The 24834-nt window shown below is 41.4% G+C and overlaps 1 protein-coding gene across 1 annotated transcript in view; it reads right to left on the bottom strand.

The window, feature by feature from the left end:
* The window catches only part of RERG (RAS like estrogen regulated growth inhibitor), a 93920-nt gene extending 90521 nt beyond the window's left edge, over window positions 1–3399 (bottom strand). The window contains exons 1-2 of the mRNA XM_030959612.1: window positions 3309–3399; window positions 1686–1860 (exon numbers count right to left, since the gene is read on the bottom strand). Of these exons, the coding sequence (XP_030815472.1) occupies window positions 1686–1746 (61 nt within the window). The 5' untranslated portion in view covers window positions 1747–1860; window positions 3309–3399. The remainder of the gene's footprint in view (window positions 1–1685; window positions 1861–3308) is intronic.
* Window positions 3400–24834: the final 21435 nt, after the last annotated feature.

Genomic DNA, 24834 nt, shown 5'->3' with positions numbered 1-24834 from the left:
ATCTCAAAGGGAAAAAAAGGAGAGAGGAGGAAGACTTTGAAGGACTAGGATGTTTTTATTGGCTTTCCATTTCTTCTGTCTCCCACCCATTTCCAGGACTACAGGAAAACATTTTTACTATTTTCACTATCCTAGTATATATTGAAATCTACAAAAAGAATACAATAGGTAAAAAAGGCTTTTGTTGATCCTATGCTGGTGTAGCATTTTAATGGAGCACTTCAAAGGTAGTTTTGTATTTTTTAAATATAAGCTCTCAAACAATTAAGAATATCAGGGAGGGGGGATTCTTTTAGTGTTTGTTTTACTGCAAATATTTCAATGTTCTCTTGCATTATTTTGAATCCAGCAAAAACGCTGGAAAACCACAGAAACCATCAACTGAATGTAAGATAAACCAAAAGGGGAACCACTGAAGTTGCAAAACTTAGGTAGGACAGTGAAATATGAATACAAAAGAGGGGATGGGGTAAGAGCAGCAGGGAAGAAGGAAGAGTTTAAACTTATCCCAGTATATTATCAGCATTCCCTGGGGCATTCTATTCAAAAAGGTGGAATTTAATCTGCATTGCCTTTGAATAAGCAGTATAATCTCTAAGAACTTCTGCCTCACATATGCCTTTTGTCCTGATAGCTGACAGAACTACTTCACTGATAGTGTTCTGCTAAAATACCTTCAGGGTAAATGTGCTTTTATAAACAACCCATTCCCAAGTTACTGAAACTGTAATGCTTTTATAGGACAGAACCTTGGCATGTGTAACATAAAAGTCGCTTTGGGGAACTGGAGCTGGCTGATGGCAGCTGAGTCTGGCTTAATGCTCTTACCAGGACATCCTATCTCCTGCCTTCTCTTGTGCAGATTTTTTTTCCTAAAAGAAACAGTATCTTACAGTTCCCAAAGTGCCACAGGAGCATGATTAGGCTCAGTCTCCTCATTTCCTCATCCCTGTGGTGCAAGGACTTGTTAGAGTGGTCGTGGAGCTGTCAAGTTAATGCAACACCCCTGAAGTATCTGAGAGAGATTGCAAGCCTCACACTGCTCCTCATCTCGCCAGAGGAAAGGCTGTCTGCACAAATGGATTTTTAACATTTATGCCTCCCCCTTGTGTCTCTACCACATGAAATCGACAGACTATGTTTATTTCTCAAAAGATCTCTACAAATGCAAACTTTACACATGGTGCTGCCTTAGATTGCTGGTAAACATGTAAATCCAGGAGAGCATGGAGAACAAAACTTCTTTGAGTTGCTGAGTCTAAAATCACCTGTGGAAATCAGCCAGAATTACAACTGTGACAAAACCCATCTAATATTGAACAGAGGATAGGGAGCATAATACCCCATGCCTTCATTGAACACAAGCTAAGAAGAGACAAATTGAATATCACTAATTCTGTTCCACTGGAGAAGAATAATATTTCTACTTACTCCATGAGAAGTGGATTTGATTTGGGAAGTTTGTTTTGGTGTTGTTGAGCTTTTCCTTAAAAAGTGATAAAAATACATCTATTTGGTAGAACCTGGAGAAAATAGCTCCAAAGAAGGGAGAGTTCCTGGCCTAATCCCAACCTCCCTGACAAGAAGGTCAGAGATGTCCTTTTTTTATGAAGAGTTTGTCAGCACAGAGGGAGCAAAAAGTTACCCAAAGACAAGCAGAAGAAAAAACCAGGAGTCAAACATACCTGACTTGCCCACGCCAGCCCGACCGAAGATCGCCAGCTTCACTTCTGCACTCTTGGCCATGCTGGAAGGAAGGCAGTGGTGGCAAACTCCCTCAATTACCAAAAGTGAAGCAGAAGAACTGTTCCCAGCTCCTGCCTTCAGCTTCACCGTGTCATTGTGACGTCAATGCAGAGCCTGGGGAAGAACAGCACAAGGATGGAACTGCAAGGAGCCAGGCTCTCCCCTTCCCCTGCCCACCCCCTCCTTTTTCTTCTCCTTTTTAAATAATCATGATAATTGGTGCTGTGTTCCTGCTTTAAGCATTGCAGTAACATCACTGACACATTTGGCACTCTTTGTGCAGAACCTACCTTCAGCTTTCTGGCTATTGCTTTGCTTCACACTGGCACTGTAAGACTGCAAAAGGTACTTAACAACCCCAAGCACCTGCCTTGCAAGGCTCATAATTATTTATTTCTTCCTTTCACTTTCAGCTGAAATTGCATGTATTTACTGTATTTGAATCATATGCAGGGAATAATTTTTTGTAGAATATATTTAATAGCTGTGAGCTCTCAGTAGCAGTGCCTGCAGACAGCTACTCTTTCCTTGAGCCCTCCAGCTCCAAAAAGGTTTCAATTACTCAGCAGCAGTTGCCTTAAAACCTTCTAAGCACTTGTACCTTGCTCACTGCCCTAAACAAATCCATACCCAGAAAGTTCTCCAGCGCTCCTTTTTAAGCTGCCTCAGCTCATACATAAACATTGAGCAAAGCACGGGGTCAGCAGAAGGATGCCAGAGTTTCTGGTACTGCACTTTGAGCTGGAGAATTGTCTGTGCTCACAGTTTTGCTGCATGACCTTGATTCTGCTAACCTGGACAGTGAAATCTATCACCATACCTGTCATTGCAGCATACTTTAAGATCTTCAGTGACAATATGGCAATCGTGATGATGGTGATCCTCAGCCCTGACTAAACCCTCAAATACTCGCTCTCCCCTTAAAGCAAGGTAGAACTTTACGTGTGACTGCAACCAGTGACGGGTTTGCTGCTGTGCTGAAGCACCCGCTTGAGCCATGAATTCTAACAGTGGCGTAGGATATCGGCACTCCTCACTTACAGCAAAATGCATTTCTAACGTGTTCTTTGACAAAAAAAGAGGCAGAAGACTTTTTCCTATACGGAAACGCTTGTAAAAAGAAAAAGTAAAGACAGCTAACATCAAGAACGGTCCTGATTAATCTCTGATGTCTAAATGCTCCTGTTTCCTTTCGCTTGAGAGTATCAGACCACTCTCAGTGTCCACGGACAGCAGGAACTGTTTCAGGACGCGTCTGGATGGGATACTCAGGGACTGGGACACCGGCTCTGCCTCCCATGGAAGCTCCCGGCCGCTCACAGCTCTGCTTCCCATTTCCCTGCAGCCAGCTATGATTGCTCACCGGCAGCTCCGTCCCTCCGGCCGGGCTTTGCTCCGGGCAGGTGCGCGGGGCGGCTCCGCGGCTGCGGCCCCGCACTCCGCATCCTCCCTTGTGCCCGCACCCGCGGAGAAGCCAAGCCCCGCTCATCCTCCCCCCTTGTGCCCGCACCCGCGGACAATGCCCGCTCCTCATCCTCCCTTGTGCCCCGCCCGGCTCTCACCTCTCTGCTCGCAGCCCGGCCCGGCTCGGCCCCGGGCGCTCCCGCCGGCAGCGGCGCGGCCGCACAATGCGGAGGGTCCGCCCGCCCCTCCGCCCCTCGGCCCGGCCGCGGCTCCGCAGCGCCCGCCGCGCCCGCGGACCTGCCGCGCCACCTGCGGGCCGCCGGGGACAGCCGGAGCCGGGAGGGATGCGGAGACGGGCGGGAGAGATTCGGAGAGGAGAGGGAAAAATGCGAAGAGGAGCGGGAGAGATTCGGAGGGGAAAGGGAAAGATGCGGAGAAGAGCGGGAGAGATTCGGAGTGAGAGGGATGCAGAGCAGGAGGGATGCGGAGAGGAGCGGGAGCGATGCGCAGGGAAGGAAAGGACACAGAGGGCAGCCCGAGGTGCCTCCGTGCCCTCGCAGTATCGTCCCGGAGCGTAACCCGTGCCCAGCGCGGTGCCCGAGAGAAAGGGACGCAGCCCTGTAATCCGGCGGTGCCGCAGCCTTTAATTATGTGGGGCAGCTGCTGTTCGCTTGCATGGATTCTGGGTAAGCGCTTGCCAAGGCTGCCCCGCAGTTTATTTTAGCATCTCCTGCTCTCTCTGCTTCCCTCTCTCTCGCTCTCTCAGTGCTGCTCGCCAGTACCGCCCTGTGCCGCCCTGTCCCTCCCGTCCCGACACAAAGTGTGACAGCAAAGTGCCAGCAGGGCTGCTGCCCCATCCGGCCACTTTCCAGTAGCACCAACTTTCTACTCTGGGCTTTTCCTCCCGACTTCCACACTTGGCTTACGGCAAAAGAAATTCTTATTACAATTTGCAAACGGGCAGAACGAATCAAGTAAATGCATCAGACTCTGCAAGATTCGTGTAGAGCCAGGGATCAAGTTCTGAAATGATAGGACCGACAGCTCTGACTTCCTTGTTTATTAAACTACCCAGTAATATAAAGATGCATTAGTAACAGATGTGAACCAGAGCTGGAAAGCACTTAGAGTTCAGTGGATGTTCCTCCTCTGTTTCTGTTCCAACTCAGATCTGAATGAGATACCAGATGAGTAAAAGAAAAAGCTCTCCCCTCACTGTCTTCCTTCATGCAAAATTAAATGAAAGTTGGATTGGAAAAGATCTTCCATGGTCCAAGTCTTTCTACAGGAGCAAGAAAAGTGTTTAGAGGGCAGGTTGGCAGTCCTGAGGAGAAATGAGAACTTAATTCCCCCTAAGAAGTGCCTGTTGGCGGCACTCAGGAGCAGATCTCAAAATAGTTGCATCGCAGATTATGAAAAGGCAAAAAAAATTAGAAGGCAGATATAAAGCTGTAGTGTGGTTTATGCTTTACTTAAAAGCAAGGGCTTTAAGCCTGCTCTCACTGCTTGGTTTGCAAAATTTAGAGGGATTAGTTTTTTCCATCCTCCTAAGAGAGCAACTGGTGTGTATTTTGCATCTGGGGAAATGTGTGGTGGGCTCGAGGCCTGACATTTGTTTTGTGTCTATGGAATTCACCCTGCATGGGGCTGTCAAATTAAATAGGATAACTGGCTTTTCCAAAACAGCAGATAATTTATTGGGCATTAAAATCCCAGTGGCTGTGCAGTCAGCTTGTGCTGAAGTCTGTTACTGGTGAAGAATTCAGTAAACATTAATCATGGACACAGGCAAAGGTTTCAGAGGGTTGAGAACTAAGACTTGTCCAGGAGTGCTTCAGTGGCTGTTTGTTTTCTGTGTACTCACTGTGTTTCATAATGCTGATGAGATTTTGGGGTTTTTTTCCTACCCAAAATGGGTTTTGAAAGATTTAGTCTTTCATCCTGTAGATCAAGGGCCACCTTGCTTTGTCATAAGCAATGTTTTTTGGTTGTTGTGGCTGACATAGGGTATTTTCTCCATGGTTTTGCCATTTGTGCTGATCAAAAAATGTTACCTTGGCACTGATATTGAGACCAATGAGTGAAGTCCATCATGTTGCTGAAGGTTGGGGGAGGTTCCTTTCCTGTCTTTCCATTTTATGAAAATCTGAGAGAAGGGCAGCAGTGCTGGGGTCTGATCCCTGGTGGTCTGTGTGCTGTCAGTGTGAATTCAGCCTCATCCAGCAGAAAATCTGGAGAACACTCTTTCCCATCCATCACAGCCAAGTGTCTTGGATTTCTCCCTTCTGCCTCTTTTTGAGTTTCACATAGTGTTTCACAGCTTAATTAATTTTTGAAATTGGTATATTTAAAAATATTATTCTTGTTTCACCAGGAGGAGGAGTAATTCCAGCACAAGAAGGTAGATGTTTTATGGGAATTACTGGCTGAAATGAAGTTGATGGAAGCTCACTCCTCTTGGTACACTCCTTTCTGCAGCTGTGGGGGATATACCTAGTTTAGCTCCCTGCTATCCAAACCTGACTGAACCCCTTTTTACTTAGGAAGATGCCAGCAGTGCTCTACAACAAGAATTTTGGTTCTTTTGCTGTCTAGCCTGTAGTCAGAGCTTTGGACTGCAGTCTGAGCTTTGGGCTACACTTCTTCACCAGAAACTTTGATGGCTGAGGAGCAGATAATGAAATAGGAGTGTGAACAGCTTGAAATGCCAATGAAGCCACATGTTCTTAAGTCAAAACAGAATGCTCTTTCAGGATTGATTAACAGAGGTCCATCCAAGCAGTTACAGTTGACAGAAGCATTTTAGAAAGACTCACAATTTCAAGTACCACTAAACAAAACTTTACAGGCTTAAAAAGATCCAGGTGCTGCCAAAGACCAGAGAGTTCTTTCTCCCTGGTCTGGAGGTGCTACTTTTTTAATGTCAAGCATTTCCACTGGCTTATTTTTTCATCCTGGATGCTTCTGGTGTGTTTTCTGAAGATGTCTTTTTTGTGAAAGCCAATGGCATTTGATTCCTGAAAGGTGGGAGAGAGGACTGGTGTGACACTGCAGGCCTGGGAGCCAACGCATGAAGGAGATGAGCTGAAATTGTGGGTTGTTGGTTTTTTGGTGTTTTTGGGTTTTTTTTGGTTTTGTTTTTGTTTTTTCCTTTTGAAGCTGGAAATCCCATTATAGATGGCAATTTTTTATGTTTCAACAACTTCTAAAACAAGATTTGGGCACGGGGTTTGTTGAGATTCATGAGAGATGAAAAGCAGGACACAGATTTCAGAAGGTCATTTAGGACCCTCTGAATCCCGTGGAACTGAGTGAAATTTCATCTCCTGAGCACCTCTGTGCAACTGAGCCCAAGTGCCTATAAACTGTAGAGCAGATCATGGCACAGGTGGCATGGATGAGAGAGCAGAACAATTCCTGCAGTAAGGAATTGGGACAATTCCTCTGTGACAATTCCTCCAGTAAGGAAGGGGCTGTTGAACTCAGGGCTGCTGTCTTGGCTGCTGTTGTAGAGAACAGCCCAAATCTGCCATTAGGATTGGTCTAGAACAGAGCAAATCTGGTCATTTTTGCATTAAATAGCAAATCAGTGGCTTGGTTTATTTGTCACCCTTCCTTCTGCTGGGAGATGAGATGATACTTGATAACTAGTAGAAAAACTACCAAATAAATGGCATGTTAACACTGTGTTTGCAGCTATTACTAAAGGTTCACAGGGAAGGATTCAGATTGTTTTCTTTATTTTCAGAGAATATCTTCCAAATGTTTTTGTGTTGGCTCTCAGCAATGTACATAAATCTGCTCAGTTACAGTAATCTAGCACAGTGAAGAATATTGCAACTTTGTCATTAAATTATGGATAAACTTTGCTGTTAGTTTGGCTTGTAGTCAATGTGAAATATTGCTGTTTTAAATTAATATTGCATTTTCTCATATTTTCCCTGGTAGTTTATGAAATGCTGATTTTATAGTTATGGGTTTTCTTGAGTGTAAGCTAAGCATTTATAACTTCTTTTCCTCTCCACTTTCAATATATAGAAGAAAATCAAATATGCAATGCAGGCTTTATTCTTTAGAAATGTTTCCTTCTAATGGAATAAATAAACCACAATCCTGTGAGTATTTGGACAAGCTTAATGGAGTGGCCAGAGGTACAGCTTCCCCATCAGTACCACTTGAAGGTGCTCTGTGGAGCTGCCTGCAGAACCCAGGATTCAACATTTTGTCCCTTTTGGCTCTGTGAGGTGCCCAAACAGGGCACGGGAGATGGACATGGGATGCTCCTGACAGCACAGTGTGGATCTCACACATGCAAATGCCTCTGTCCTAATGCAGACCTTCTGTCCCAGCAGGCATTTGGCACATTTGTGCAGGGAAAGAAATACACAGCTCGGGTTTCTTGCAGTAGCAAGATTTTTATCAGGTATATTTAACAGTGATGCATGAGCAAAGCTGAGAGGCACAGCCCAGTAGCAGCTACTGCCAAGTAGAGGAGAGAGATATCAGCTCATGTTTTATAACACATGGCCAGCAGATACACCTCATATTGACTGAGTTAAAATTCTGCTAAGCTTTGTTTCTTCCCACCATTGAACAGGTTGTGTCCTGAGAGTCTGTCCTTAAAAATGGGCAAGCTGAGAGTCCACACTCATGGCCACACAGCTGTGAACAGCTCTGATCCCATCACACTTGGTATGCTGTTATTGCGTTTGCTCTTTGTTTTGGGTTCGCTCTTCTGGTACTGTTATTTCTCCCTCCACACTTAGATCACGGAGAGATTGTTTAATAGGTTTCTGTTAATGTAAATGTAATTGCTATATTATCAAAAAGAAAGCAGTGTGACTGTAACTCTCTTCCACACAATCTTGTAATAATTAAATATATGTAATAATTAAATTAAATATATCTAATTAAATATTAAATAATTAAATATCTGTAAATATCGACTGTATCTGCTGTAAATATCTGTAAGTATCTACTTACTTAACAAGTTTTGTTTCTGCACCAAAGTAAATTTAAACAAAAAACTAAATCACCTACAGAATAGTCTGCAAATGGGCTAGAACTCTCCTTCTAGAGAGATTTATGTTATGATTTTAATAAAGTACACTTCTAGAATTAAAACCCACTGGTAACAAACACAGCAAATTTTGCAACAAATGTGCAATCCCAGACTTTATTAATGAATGAGTTACACTGCTGTGTCATCTTAATTTGTTACAGATGTATTCATGTTCTTTGAAAGTACCAGTGGAAATTGTCATAAATTCATTTGCTGTTCACATTAATGAATGCTAGCCCTTATTCTTCCTCAGTGGTATTGTGATTGCAATCTGGATTGCTGTAGGGACCCCACTGTAATCCATCATTGCTTCAGCATTCAAATTCTCTGGTGGAACCAGATATTGGTGTCGACAACATCTGGAGCTTTATGTCTCTCATCTTTTTTCTACCTCCTTCCTTCTGTTTAATCAAGGGAATGGGAAGGGGGAATTGCTGCTGTTGTTAATGTCTTCAAGACCCTGAGTGATTGCTGGGAGTTTGGAGAATAGGTACACCTGGTAGGGAGGGGACACAGCTCTGTCCAAGGAGGGGACACAGCTCTGTCCAAGGAGGTGAGACTGAGGAGCAGCTGCTTTCAGCTCACTGCAGGCCTGGAGAGCCAGGAGGGCACTTTTCCATCTTCTATTCTGAATCCAAGCACTGGCTTTGACAGGGGATGCCCTTTCACACAAGTGTGTCTTGGCAAGCATGTTCCCTGTTTCCTTCACTGGGCCCATTTCATGGTCTGTAAAGCAGTTCTGTGCTTGTATCAAGGGAAGACATAGGTGGACGTGGATTTTAAATAGGAATCTTTATCTATGCCTGATCAGATCCTTTCTTTCCTACCCAAATCCTTCAGATGCAAGTTCACTCTCAGGGCCAGGGTTTAAATGAGCTCAGGAATGCACTGCCAGGTAAATCTTGAGTGCGGGGTGCTCCTTGGCTTAGAGTATGGCTGCCTGTCCTGACGGGGTGTGACAATACACTGCTTTGTGGGAATGTGACCTTGGCCCAAGAGACATTTTGCTGCTTATAAATTCTCCAGAGATGTGCTTTCCCCTGCCCTGTCTGCTGTGCCTGGGAGGGGCCCACATAATAATATCCTTTAATAAGATAATTAATCATCCTCCTTCGAGTCTAGCCTTTAAAATTCCTCCTTGCCACAATACCTAACAACGATTTGAGAAATGTTTGTCTGCAAATATATTATGACCACTGCCTATTGTGCTGAGGAATATTTTACCATCTTTGTCCTTCTCCAGCTATCCAAATCCACCAGTTGTCTTCCAGGGTTGTGGGTGTGTTGTGGTGGGGAACCAACCTTTGTGCACCCAAGCTGGAATGGCCTCTGTGCAATCCATGTCACTGGGATGGTGACACTTCTTGTAAACACCCTGAAGGAAAAGGAGTAAGTACAGTTTTCACTCAAGGACTGGATGATCTGCTGTCCATGCGTCCTGCAAACAATCTGATTCACTGCTGGGGGCTGTTGGGAGCTAAATTATTTCTTCTCTCCTTCCCTGTGTGCTTGGACTATGTAATTTTGCCTTAAAGTATATTCCTTTTCTTTGGTGCTGCTTTAGAGAATGATACGCTGGGATTTATATTGCACTTTTCTCCACAACATTTTCTAAAAGAAAAAAACTCACCCAACTATTGGAATACTTGACCTGTTAGAGCCATCCCTGAGTTCATTATGTGGAATTTAGTAGCCTCAGACTCCTCTCTGTCCAGGGCACAGCTGGTTAAGGTAATCAGCTCTTCCAGCATTAGGAAAGAGCTGTAGCTGGTAACAGATACTGAGCATTTCTGTGCTGCTCTGTGGCTGTAGGACAAGAGGTGATGGTGCTGGTGGATCATCCATCCTCATCTGGAAATCATTACTGCTGATTAGTCCAGCTCTTGGGTACTAATTACTGTTATCATATTCCCTGTCAAAGTTTCTGGGAACTGGTTCCTGAGACTTTGTGTGTGCACTGGAATTTTGAGGCATCAACAAAGACCTTTAGGCACCATTTGTAAATTAATAAACCAACATAAAAGTTTCTTAGGACAGAATGAGAGAAGCAGTCAGAGCTTCCCTCCAATGAAAGGGAAGAAAATGTTAAAGAATTGATGTTACAAGCCCAAATTTCCCAGCATGTCATCCTGTGATTAAAAAAACAAAAACAAACAAACCAAAACAACAACAACAACAACAACAAACAAACAAAAAAACCCTAGGGACCTACTTTAAAAAGCCAACTAGTAATGCCAGATTTTCAGAATCTTTTAAACACAGGTTTAATTTCTATGGACTCTCTGCTCAACAGATGGCACTTGAAGGATTCAATAAAAAGCAGTAATTAAAACTGCAGGAAAAAACACCCCTAGTTTTTTACCCAGGGTTCCCATCTTCATATAAACACAAATCCTATGGAAAACAGTGTAAGATTTTTATGGAGATTAACTAAATAAGCAGTCACTAGTTTATTTAAACTGTTCATTATTTCAGAATCCACGGATGGTAAGATTGCAGGAACACAATGAAGTGTACTCCTTAAGAAACATTATTGTCTAATGCTTGTGCTATACCCTTAATTAGTATGGTATCATCCATAACAAAATGTAGTTTAAAAATTCATTAAATATTTTGAGATGTAGTAAGAAGAAAAGATTAAAGGAATAAATGTTCCATTTTGAAATACTTAGAGGTAATACTTAAAATTGGCTGAATATATTTTCTATTTTGTCTTCAGTTAGAAATATAAATTCTACAGGAAACTTATAATTTAGAACAATGAATATAGCTGCCATATTCTTGCATGGTTAAAGAACAGGCTGTCCAATGGTACATTGTTTTTTTCATTTGTTATTTGAATGTTCTGTCTCAGGAATGAAATAGCTCTTTTTTTCCAGTCACACAAGATTGCAGTTCAGCCTTTTAATGCATACAGGTGCAGAGCAAATGGGCACTGGGAAAGAATATATCACATGAAATAGCTTAGTTATAAGAATTTTATAATATTTTGGCTGGTGTGGATGAAATTTATTCCAAACTGTGAAATCTTAAACAAAAAAGAGCAGTACCTTTCCCACAGTCAATATGATTTCTGTTTATATATTCTATTTCCATCTGGTAAAGGACAGAGTTTATCTGAGGAATATCCTTGTAGAAAAGGATGAAAGATTAAGACTTTTCTGTCATTTTTCAAACTGAAACACCAAAACAGCAGCTCACTGCTGACCTTGACCCAAAACACAGAGATGGGGTAGCTATTTTTGGTGATGTAACACTGGTGAATAGAGCAGAAATGGTTTCAGAGAGCAGAAATGATTTCAGGTATTAAAGTTCATCCATTGGTAGCACAAAACTCCTGGTAAAAAAGTGTTGAAAAGTATTTGCATTCCAAATTTTTTGATGTATGTTTAGGAAGTCTTTAAAAGGTCATGATATTAATGAAGAATCTTTAAGTACATTTTCTGAGTTCTCTGTTGCTTTTGAGAGCACCAACTCTTGCCTAAAAGTGCTGTTAATTGGATCAGTATTCATCTTGTGAGTGGTTTAATGAATGGATGTGGAATCTGACATCTCTCCTAGGAGGCTGATGTTCAGATTCAGTATTTTGTAAATACTGGTTCTGTGTTAGAGGTTTCCAGCAGGCAGCCAAACTGGGGGGCCCAATCCCATCCATCCTGCCTGGGGGGTGGATGTGGGTCTGTGTCAAGGCTGCTTTATATTGTTCCTCTCCTGATTTTGTCAGAAAACAGGCTGAGAGGCCAGCAAGAATATCATCATGTGGAGAGTATTTGTAAGTGGTGTCCCCATGCTGGGTGTGACTGCTCACAGTGTCCTGTTCAATACAGCCAGGGCTGGCTGGGCTATTTCATTTACCTTTTTAAAAAGCCATTTAATGCACACCCACTCCAAGCTGCTGCTCTCATTTTCTGCAGTCCATGGATGTCACGGTGTTCACAGAGGTTCTTGGAGAAGGGAAGAGACAAAGATCTGACTCCATATTTCAGAAGGCTTGATTTATTATTTTATGATATATATTACATTAAAACTATACTAAAAGAATAGAAGAAAAGGTTTCATCACAAGGCTAGCTAAGAATAGAATAGGAAAGAATGATAACAAAAACTTCTGTCTCGGACAGAGAGTCCAAGCCAGCTGACTGTGATTGGTCATTAATTAAAAACAACCACATGAGACCAATCACAGATGCACCTGTTGCATTCCACAGCAGCAGATAACCATTGTTTACATTTTGTTCCTGAGGCCTCTCGGCTTCTCAGGAGGAAAAATCCTAAGGAAAGGACTTTTCATAAAAGTTGTCTGTGACACATGGAGTTATGGACTGCAGTCCATGGAGTTATAGTCCCCCTCTAACTTCATCAACTCTGGCTCTGAAGGCATCTTAGAGGCTCCAGTGTTTCAGTCAAACCCAACAATTTGCTGCTGATATAATCTACTTCCACCACCCTTCTCACCCAGCTGGAGATTGGTCACAGGCATCCTACCTCTGCTTAGAGTCAAAGTCACCTATTTTGGTGAGAGGCATTGAGTTTAGCATACTCCTCCTTTATTTATTTTTTTCCATTGGCTGTGAAGTGATTTTAGTTAAGTACCTTAGATGAAACCATTTACTATTGATCAAATGAGTCCTATTTCCAGATGAAGTGTTGAAGGTTTCACTCTCAAGATCCATCCCTATTTCCCAAGAAGTGACTGTCCTGCAGCTGGAGGGGTGGGACTCCCCTCCAGGAGTTCAAAATTTGGCATTCCTATTCTCTGTGATGTAACCTACCAGGAAAGTTTGTGGCTTTCATCCTTGTTTTTACAGAAGGTGAGAAATCTATTAAAATTCCATATATTATGGTACAATCTTGTATGCAGTTTTGCTCCATGGATAATTTTTTTGCTCTCCAGACCACAACAGCAGCATTCTGAAAAGCTTCATACGTGTCACTCCTAAGAGTTTTCCACTCAACATACTTTGTCTCAACTCCTGGTTTTGTCTTCCTCGCACTTTTACAACCAAGACCTTTTACAGCCACTTTAATTGTGAGCTATGGTCTGTCTGGCTTTATTATAAGATCTGAGGCAATCACCATCATCACCTGCAGCTAAATAAAGGGCTTGATTGCACTTTCTCTTGAGCCTGAATGGGACAGACAGCTTGGTCCCCTGTTATCCCCCTGACAACCCCAACCCTTTCACTGAAATGACCATCCCCAGAGGCACACAGCTATTTAACATGGGGCTCAGGGTGGCACCTCTTAAAAGGCACAAGCTGCATTTAGAAAGTTGGATTACTAGGCTGACTTTCAAGAGAAACAAAGATAAAAAACCCTTTTAGGTTTTCAAGGCATGCCATGGGGAGAGGAACGTGTTTTATGTCTTTTTTTAAGGCAGGCAGCGTGTGCATTCCATGACCCTGTGCCATCTGCATCATTAAGCCACCTTCTTCCATGATTTATGGAAATCTTACAAGCACTAAAACTCTGCTAACTATCCAGCCAAACTAAAAATAACCTCTGAAAATAATCCAGTGTAAAAATGTTTGCCTTCAAGAGAGAAAGCGATTTATTCTTTACGACCTTTCTACTGTGTTAAAACTCTGATTAAGTTACTGGTTACAGATGGGTACCAAGAAATTTAAAGCCACTAATTACTTGCAAGCTTCTTCTGAATGATAATTAGAGAAACCTGGTGTAGGTGCTGCTTTGAGCTATTAAAATGCTGTTAGATTAATGTCTATGGAAGAAACATAGCTCTTAAGATTAGACTGTTTATGCACAGAAATTTCCCTAATGGGGTGCAAATTCATCTTTCATTTGCACCAAGTGTTGAACACTCATCCTATATTTTGAAGTATTTCCCTGATTTTGTTCATTTTTCCCATGACTAATTGGAAGGGTGTGTTAAAGAGATCAAAAATCTGCAGAGCTAAACTATCACTATCAGCAGGACTGTTCATTAAATCCTGCTTTCTGTGTATTCCAGCTTGAAAAGACACATTTTAACTACCCTGTAAACAACCAAAAAACTGGGGATGTGCTTTCATAATGTTAGAGGTCTTTTATTTAAGGAAAGGAGACTCATCTGAGTGCTGCTCTGTTGTCAGTGGAGAAAGGGGAGGAGTCTGCAGGTAATTCAGGACACCTGCAGAGCCTGATTTCTGGTTTAACTGCAGCAAATCCTGGTCTCTGCTTATAAAAGGAGCAAAGATAGTTAGCCTCCCTATGTAATTTGGAATTAATGCCTTTGCCTGTTAAGACTCATAACTCCCTTAGGTGTCTTCCCACTCCTGTGCCAGGTAAGGAGATGGAATGTGGGGATTCTGACTTGTAGAAACATTTATTAATAGCTACATCAGCCACAAATTGTTTTACACACGAGGTCTGAATTTGTTGGGAAAGGTTCATTGTGTGCTCTGTGTGGTGTAAGGCTTTGAAATGTGAGAACCAGGCAGTTTCTGGCACAGGGAGGAAACTTCTAGAAAGGGACCTTACCAAAACTGTTAGAAGGTTTTTTTTTTTAATACATTGGAGAAACGGAACCAAAATCCAACTTCCCACCCCAAAAAAACCCAAAACTCCAAACAAACAAAACACCCAACCAAAAAAAAACAAACAAAAACCCCCCAAAATAGACCATTAGTGGCTTCTTTGTAATGTGTTGGCTTTCAAACTGCTGAGACAGAAGAAAAGCATTGGAGCTCTGTAGCCAAATCATAATAAGAAATGTTTTATCCCTGTTATGTAGGACAGTGACACTGAGTGAGCATTTGCAAAAAGAAGCAGGTGGAGAATCTTCAGATCTTATGTCTGCCTAGTTCAATACTTGAATTCTGAACAGCTTTATCAATTAATTGTGAATATCTGAAAAAAGTGTTGGAAGCATTTGTTTTCAATAGGGTTTGAGTGATTGGGTTTGAATAATATTTACTAAAGACATCTCTCTGTTTGATGTTTGTTCTCAAACAGCAACTTTCACGTTTAAGCAGCACCTTTAAAACCAGAGTCCTGTGCAAGGATGAAAACCTAATTTCTGAGTTATTCCACATCATGTTGTGTCCTCCTGCTCCTGAACACACTGGAACTTGTCTGACCCTGAAGCTCAGCAGGGTTGGACCCCTAAAGCCAACACTGGCTGATGCAGGCTTGACATAAAGGGGAAAAATATCACCCAGAGGACAATCAGACCTTGGGAAGGGCTGCCAGAGAGGCTGTGGACTCTGTTTTTGCAAACTTTTAGATCCAGCTGAAGAAGCTGTGGGCAGACAGGTCTGCATCCAGGGCTGAGCCTGCTTCTAGCAGGAGGCTGAGCTAGAGGTGGCATCCAACCTGAATTAGTCCAGGGTTCTGTGGTCTGAGCTTGAATTTTGTGTATTTCAATGCCTTTGTGTAATTCTTTTTTACAAAGCAGCGTGCTTACATGAGTTGACTGTAATGACAATATTCAATAATTATGATAATTGTATCATTAAAAAGAGGTCATGCTTTCTGGCAGGAATAGACAAAAACATTTTTTATAGATTCCTAAAGATAGCATTTATTGCCATAAGACCTATTTTGTTTATGCATGGGAAAATTTTTCCACCAATTGCCAATGACAGACTGACACAATGGCCTATAAATGGAGTAAAAAATTAAATCATAAAAAATAATTAAAATAATTGCAGCATAGTTACTTAGAATAAAAGGCTTTTTAAAAATTTTTCTCTTTAGGAAGTAGAAATGCCTAAAACCAGGGGTATATTTTTTACAGAAGAAGAGTAGGCTGGAGTAGAAACTGCGCAATTCAGATATCACATAAGTGTTGCTTTCCAGCATTCACCCACTTGTTGAGTCATGTTGAGCTTAAAGCTTCTTGTTTATGTAACAATATTTTCATTTTTCTTTCAGATGGAAGAACAATTGGTGCTATTTTAAAAGGATGTGCTTTTGGTTTTGGCCACTGATCCTTCAAAACAGGTAATTACTCAAATGTTTCCATTTCTCCATTGTTGAAAAATAACTAATTCAGTGCTCCTGTGCCTGTTCTGAAGACCTGAATGGCAGAATTGAAGGCTTTGAAAATGTGGAGAGTCCAGTGTTTGTTTTTTTTTTGAAAGATTAGAAGAATATAGTTTTTTACATTGTCAAAAGGATTGACTATTGCAGTTTTGAAATTCTTCAATAACAGAAATAGCAGGGAGACTATTTCAGTGACTGAATATAAGTGAATTTTTTTTAACTTTTTGTAATACTATTACAAAAATAGATTTGATTCATGTTGACGGTTGAGCTAATTTATTTATTGGGATGACAGGTAAATCATGGCAAAGTGGAAAAGATGGAAGGCAGTTTTATTCAGCAATTGAATTTATCTCTCCAATATTTCTTGCTCTGAATTTTACTAAGTAGAATCAACATCAGTTACAAAAATGAGTGAACTGTGTTTTTTCCTCTGTGAAAAATCTTAACTTTTAAGGAAAGTTTTGAAGTTCTGAAGGGTTAAAGCTTGACCAAGGAAGAACTATGTGGGGAGTTCTGTGTTCCACAGGCCAGCAGTGTGTGGGTGCATCAGTTTTGTGGCAGGCCATGGGTGATGTCCCTTCTTTGTTGTAAACTCATGCTCACTTCTACCTTCCATGAAACAGCACAAAACTCTTTTCTTTGTATAACCAAGTTCAGTCAGACTGCAGAAATGTACTGAAGATGGCTTCTCTGAAGTGTCAAAAGCCTGTAGTATTTTTAGGTCTATGACTTCATAACCCATGGGGTTTCTGGCTTTTCTTTACTTCATCTTGTTGAGCATGAGCTCAACATGGTATTTTATCTTGTGTGGGCCTGGGAGTTCTTGCTGCATGGAGAATTTTCCCTGCACAAGTTGCAGGTCTTGGGCAAAGCAGCTTGCTGGGGAAGGCCTGAAGTCAGATGTGATGAATTTTGAATTTGGGAAAGGGAAGGGCTGTGGGCACACAGAGAGGTTGGGTTTGAAGACAGACTGAATTTTGACCTGGATTCAGGTATTTTACAGCTGTGCTGCTCATCAGAGCTACAGCTAGAGCTCACTTTGGCAAGGAATATGAAATGCAGTCCTGGATCTGTGCTCTTTGCCAATAGGCAAGTTTTGCTGGTTACTTATAGCCTTAATTAGTCCTAAAGGCTTCAGGAGCCAGCTGTTGGGAGGAAGGTGCTCCTTAGGTGGATTATCTGCAACATTATCCTTCAGGGTGAGGCTTGGTGGAAAAGGCTGAGTTCCAGGGGGAAAATAATCGTTTGCATCACATAATTAAGGAACGTGTCACTGAAAGTGAATTATGGAGGCTTTTGGGTAGATTAAACCTGGAATTTTGTATTGTGTGCTCTTCTTGTGTTGTTTTTTGGGGTTTTTTTTGGCTTTTTTTTTAATGTAATGTACTTAGCTCACAAGATGGATATTTGATCTGAAACTGTACAGAAGAATTCCATTTATATTGCAATGCCTTATGAACAGAGAGGTAATTCAAGTAGGTTTGGGAGCTGCAGCTGCTGTGAAAGGCAGCAGCTTTCTTTGTAGGAATTGCACACAGTGAAGGTGCCACAACAATGTTCTGTAACATTCACCTATAGGAAGGGACATAAATACAGATAGATTTTTAATTACAGTACTTAAAAAGATATTAAAAGAATTTCATTATTCTCCTTTTTTTTTAATCCATTCTTTACTTTCTGCTTAAATTGGGCTGCACCCAGACTCCAGAACCTGGGAATAATCTTTAGGTCTAGATTTATTTTGATACCAGCCAAGGTGAGAGGCCAGTGTGTATCAGGAGTCAAAGTCTGCCTTGCTTTCCCCCGAAAAGCATCGGGGATCCATCTGGCAGCAACACCAAGGGTATCTCCTCCTATCTCCCCCCAGGAATATAAATGCAGCTTATCAGGGCCCTGCCTCTAGCAGGGACTTGTGCTGGCAGTGGAACTGATCCAATTATTCAGGATAATAATGATTATATATTCAGGATATATTATTCTTGTACTGATCTGCCATGAGATGCTCTCAGGATACACCTATTCCCTGCTTGCTGTTCTTGCTGAAGGCTGCCTCACTGCATGTCTGAGTTAAAACATACCCTGAAGGAACAGCTCACACGAGATTGCATTAATATTGACATTAAAGAATTAACATGCATCCTGGCATTGATTTCTACCAAAGCAGGTTTTGTTTGAGGGATCATGTGTAGCAGTCCTTAATTATATTAGGTTTAGCCAGAAGCATTCTTTTCTCACAGAAATATGTGCCTAGATACACTTGCTCAATAGCCACATGGGCTTTTTTTGGGATGGTCAAATAATAATTCTTTGAGAAAGAGCAACTAAGAGCTCAAAATATTGAAGAAAAACAGGATTCATTAGTTGTTTACTACATTCAAAGCAGTTTTTATCTGTAATAAAAACACCAAATATTGAAAATTCTAGCACATTTATGAGATGAAAGTAGTAGCAATCTGCTTAGAATGATATGCCTTAAAGTGAACTTGAGCTGGTATTGTTGTTTACTGGATTAGACAAGATGCATTTCAGCTGATAAATAAAGAATGGAGCTTTTGCCAGATGATTCATTTCCCCTAAATCATGGTTGACTTTGAAAGGATTTGCTTGGCTTCTTGTGTAGTTTTTGTGTTACATAGCCTGTCTGAGATGAGCTTTGACCAGCTCTGCCACAAGATGTGATTACTTTCTGTAAAATGCTCTGTTTAACTGCAAAAAATGCTGTGAGCTGAAAATCCACTCACATTCTGGAGTTTGGACTGAGTTTTCATCAGAGCTATGGAGAAAAACCCCCATGGAAGTCATCACTCATTCTGCATCCTCTTGGCAAGGCAGGGACAGAGCAGGTTTTGCCCATCAACATTCAATAAAATGGTGTCAATGATATTACTCAGAAAATTCTGTCAAATAATTTTAAACTGAAAAAAAAACCCACAGTGAAATTGCTCTAGACTTCCACTCCCATGCAATGTGAAAGGCTCACTGTGATAAGTTTTGAAATTAATTAGAATAAAGGAAACCAAAATTTTCAAACACCTCACCCCAAAAATGAGTATTTATTCCCTGGCATGCCACAGATTTCTGCCTCGGTGATTTGCCAGAAATGTTGTTAATTTGTTTTTTGAACTTGCTACATCTAAAAATTGATCACCACACTTAAAAATGCAGGCTTCCAAACTTTATTGGAATACTGGATTTTAATTCCCTTGCTCTCTTTCTTGTTCAGGCCCTCTTGGTTGATGTTTGTTATCAGGAAGAGCTTGTGATTATCTCGTTGGCAAAGACCCTGTGCTTATTTCATTCTTATCCCAAAGAGGAGAAAAATCATATTTTGGTACAGTTTTATGCAAGTGTACAGTGGGGAAGAGTTTTTTTCCCAGTGACCAGCTGTCTGAAAGCAGTAGTGCACAAACACCTCCATTCACCCAGATAATTATTTTCCCAGATTTAATTTAAGACACTTCATTGAAGCTGTTATGCTCATGTAAAAGAGCAACAATATATGGGTGAGCCAGGCCTTAGGCCTTCATTTACTTTCATCTTTTGGAGGAAAATCAAGAATTTCAGAGAACAAAACAATGGGTAAAAAAAACTGGAACTGAACCATTTCTGCAGGGAGATTTAGGACTTAATCCTGGGAAGAAAAACCTGCTCTGGCCCTGATCCAAAACAAGTCTTAACTCTAACTCCATCAGCAGTTTCCCTGAGGACTAATGTCTGTCCAAGTGCTTTGGAGACTGGGGGCAGAATATCAGCAATTTGCAAGACTAAGCCCTCAAAGAAATGGTCTTGGTCAAGTGATAAGGAGCTGAACTTGTAAGAGATGGAAGGAGCTGGCTGTGGGCACATCAATGGGTTGTAAAGTCGTGTGAAGATTAGTACAGAAGTTGGAGCAAAACCTAGTGAAAGAAATAGCTTTACTATTATTTAAACATTTTCAGCCTTCTCTTTCTTTTCTCCATAAAATAATTTAAAAGTAGGTTTTGAAATAATGCAGGGTTTTTGAGAACTGATTTTGTTTGTTGTGGCTTTTTTTTTTTTTTGTCCTCAAACCTGCTATCCAAATTTGTTAGGTAAAAATTGAGAATCAGAAATCAGGCTTGTTAGAATGCTTCCAGCTTGTTCTCTGGATGTAGAGGTTGTTGCTTGGATTTCTTCTCCCATAAATACCTCTGCTGTTCATCTGGTTATTTGATACAGATTTGATACTCTTTGATTTTACTCTTTTGATTTTATTTGGTACTCTTGTTTTTGCACAGTTCAGTGGTACACATGTATGAATGGTATATTTAATATATTCCTATTATTTGCTATCAGCATACTGCTGCAGCCTATACCATTACCCATTTTTTTGCAAATTGCTGCACCTTAAACCAAAATCTTACTGAACCATTTAAAGTAATGCTTGTTCCATGGTTTCCACTCTTTTCAGGCAGACAGAAGAGCAGTTAATTTTGGCCGTGGGGGAAGGCAGTGTCTGAATGGTGAATTTCTTCTCATTAGGCAAGTATGGAGAGAAATTCCATGGAAGCCAAGAGATTGCATCACTCGTTCTGCATCCTTTTGGGAAGGCAGGGACACAGCAGATTTTGCCCACCAAAAATGCAAAAAACTGGTGGAGATGGAAATAGATGGCAGATAACAACATCAGTGGAGATGGAAATAGATGGCAGATAACTTCTTGGCACTGAGTGTGGGTTAGGTGAGGTGGGAGGGCTGCCCAGAGCTGGCCAGCCTGCCTGCAGGGGTGACACTGGCTGGATGTGCAGCTGGGTGGGCAGACCTGCCTGTGGTGTCCCCTCTCTGAGGCCAGGCTGTGTTTCAGCCAGGGCAGCAGACTCTGTGTCCCCCCAGCCCTGGAGAGAGGTGCTGGCAGAGCCCCCTGGGCTGGGCAGTGACCCTGGGCTGGGCTCTCAGGTCCTGCAGGGTCAGTCACGTCTGGAACTCACTGCAGGGCTGCTGTGGTTTGTGTTCTGCGTGTTCCTTTTCAAAGTAAACGTGATAAAACATTTCTTTATAAGGAGTGATTTGTGCAAATAACCCAGGAATCCATAGCTCATGTGTGGGTCAGAGTTCAGCTTCAATTTTGAGCTCACACTCGCTGGCTTACAGCGAGCTGGTTTAGAACACCTCACTCTTCCCAAGATTTGCATCATCACCCAACGTTTGTTTGTTGTTTTGTTGGTGTTTTTTTTTGTTTGTTTGTTTGTTTTTTAATTTTCTTGGATGTTTGGATCTGGGACTGTGGTTTGTATCATTTGAGAGAGGATATTCACATCCAGACATAGTTTAAATGTAGATTTAATCTGAGCTGCCTGTAGTTATGAACACAAGAGAAACAGGGAACAAAAAGTCACTAAATTTCTCAGTGTTCATGTTCGGTTTCATTTGTATGTGGACAGAGATTTGAAATAGTTTTCAAAATTATTTAAACATACCAGCTCCTTTATGTCTTAATTTAAATTGAACCTCTTTCTAAACAGATCTTTTTAAAAGTGCTGCTATAAACCAATTATAAATTACTGATGTGAGGCAGTAGTTCCTGATTGAGAATCTATGGCTCATGGTATTTTGCCATTTCCACTAGATGATTTACTGGCTAATAATTTAGATGGTTAAGAGGAAGACAGGAATGAAAGTGACTGCAGATGGTCCCCAAGCTGCTGGAGTGCCACATGCAGATCTCCCAGAGGCCTCCAGCTGTTTAAATTCTCATTACGCAAAGCAAGGGTTGCCCCAGAATTCACTTTTACTGTGAGACCCCCACCAAGGCTTTGACCACCCAAATGCCTATGAAGAAAATTTCTACAGTATCCTGCCTCATTTTCCTTTACGCCACACTTCATTATATGTGGTAAATAAAGATAGCAAAAAATCAACAAGAGTCCTTTTGCCTACATGGGAATCATCTAACCTTAACATGGAAGATGTGCTTTTGGAGTTCAACCAAGCTGGTAGTGGTCCTTCTACATTTGCTTGTCCTTAAGAAAATGCAGTTCATGCACTTTCCCACTGAGTAAATGATTCTAATTATCTGAAACTTTTTTTTCCCCCAGTATTAAATCATTGGCTTCCAAAAAGCATGGACTTGGAACAGAGTCTTGAAACTCTGCATGACCACGAGAGTTAAGTTCTTATCTGACTTTATCTTGCCCACCTCAGGGATAATTTACAGCTATTTGACCTGTTGAATAAAATACATCCAAGGTTATTGACCTCTAGTCCCACTTGCTCACACAGGATATTCCAGGGTTGCTTTAGCTCAGTTGAGCAATAATATTTTCTAAAAGTAGCCCCAGTGAAACTTGTAGGGCTGGCTACTTGTTTAGGAGAGTCATTTTTACTGTATGAAAGTACTGAAGTTCTGATAATGCTGTTTCCTTGATAAAGATACTTGCTCTACAGCTGGTAAAAAATAAAATAATAAAAACCCCCATTAGAGCCAATATCACTAACAGCATTCCTAAAAAAGGAAATATGCACTTTTTTGAAAATCTGAGGGTTTTTATAGGGCTTAAGAAGACTGCAGGATTCACACAGATCATGCTATAATTTTACCTGTTTTTCAGGATGGGGGAGGCTCCTCAAGCCAACACTGGGGTGCTTGCTGTGCCCCAGGAGTGGCTCCCTCCCAGTGCTCTGGTGGCTTTGGGCAAACTGGAATTAATCACATACTCAGCAGTGAAAAGGTGGCCTCTTGGGTGTCCAGGTTTGAAATTGCTTCTCATTCTGCACAAGTCACAAAAAACAAAGGTGTTATCTCAGGGAGCAATCAGCTTTGCTGGTTGGTTGGGGGTTTTTTTGTTTCTTTCTGATGTTAACTGAAAGATTTTGAGAAAGTTAACTGAAAATGGATGGACATATGAAGATGAAAGTGCAATTAGGGGTTTAATCCATGCCCACATCTGAGAAACTGTGAAACCAGTGGGAAGGAGCTGTAGAGCCACAGTCACATGTGCTCCTCAAGTCTGGGGTTGATAGTGGCTCCTTGGCTGGGACCGTGTGACCTTTTAGAGGCTTGTAATGGGAAGAGGAAGAAATGTCTCCTGACTGTGAAAGCCTGCTTTACCCTTTCAGCCTGTGATAAATTAACTGCTCTGTTAAAGTGACAGTTCACCCTGTTTGAATGCCAACAAAGGCAAAAAATGTGAGCGTGCCTGCCTGGCATAAAGCATGGAAGCAAACCACATGCCTCTGTTCACCCCTGGCTCACTAAATCCACAGAAATGCAGGATTTGGAATATGTCTAGGAATGTATTGGATGCAGCATCAAAGCGTTGTCTTGATCACCATCATCCATTCACAATCTTGCAGGGTGTAGTAATGCATATTTTCTTGCTTATTCTTAGATTTGTAGCTTGACCCATGAGAATTATTTTAACTCTTGCTGGGATTGGGGGGCAGACAGGCTGCACTCCAGCTTTGATATATGAGCTGATTAGGGCTTCTGGCAGCTTCCAGGACAGGGTTTCTCAGCAGCAAGTTCTCCAGAGGGATTCTGAGGGTGGGATTACTGTTAAGGTTTTTTTTTTTTCCCTTGATCACAGTCCTGCTGGTAGTAAAGCGTGTGAAACAAAAGTTCAAATGTTGGCATATTCTCCTGTGGGACAGCAATACTCACAGTAGATAATTTCCAGATCTGAAATAAGCTACACAATGATATTTTTTTTCAGCTGCTGCATGTATCTGAAGCATAATCAGTGATTTCTAGTCTAGTTATTAATGCTTCTGTACTCCTTTTCCCATGCTCATGCAAATTATTGTAAAAAGGAAAAAAAATCATAGTAGCTATGAGATTGTTTTTCTGTAAAAACAGATTATCAAGAATTGAGAAATCAGGAATTCCTACTCCCTCAGATGCCTGAATTAGGAGCACAGTCATTTTTCAGCTCTGATACAGTTTTTGTAGAAAGTTTAATAGCTGAATTTCCTCCAAAAATGCTGATTCTATCCAATGACAAAAGAAGAATCCTCCTGTGCCTAGTTCTTAAATTCAATACTTAAATTTGGATGGGTTTAGTTTTTCCCTCACAACTGCTGGCACCTTCTGGGGCTTGCTTCTGTTCCTCAAGAGCTTTGAAATCTGTGATAGAAATATAACTAGCTTCTTTTTCTTACCTTGTTTTGAAGGACATGGACCTTACTGTGGTAAACTGGGAGATTATCAAGAAAGAGTATGTTTCAGACAGTTTAAAATAGATTCAAAATAACCAAAATATGGGAGTTGCAGCCTTTTACCAGCCCCACAACATGTGCAGGATAATTGAGCAATATAAATGATGATCTTCACTACAGATGTAATATTGTAAAAGGAACTAAGAATTTAAAATAATCTGTTGCTCCCTGCAGTAGTTAATCACCATCTGTGAGCACTGGCTTCTCTCTAGTGCTTCTCCTGAAGAAGGTGAGAGTTTCTTTCTCTCATCTAGCTGAGTAAGAGAGCTGGGCTCTGAGATGTGTGTGATCCTTGTGGATTCCAGAGGAGATGTTACAGCTGAGCAAAAGCTCTTTTCCCCCTCCTGGCTGTGAATTCCTCATTACAATAGGCTGCCAAAATTCATTCTGGAGTTCCCACTGTTATCACCTTCCCTTGCTGCTGTCCTCAGAGTCCCTGATAATGAGGTACTAGGGGGACTT

This window comes from Camarhynchus parvulus, chromosome 1A (genome assembly GCF_901933205.1).
Source record: "Camarhynchus parvulus chromosome 1A, STF_HiC, whole genome shotgun sequence".
In the NCBI taxonomy this organism is placed as follows: Eukaryota; Metazoa; Chordata; class Aves; order Passeriformes; family Thraupidae; genus Camarhynchus; species Camarhynchus parvulus.
This window is presented reverse-complemented; position numbering and strand designations above follow the sequence as displayed.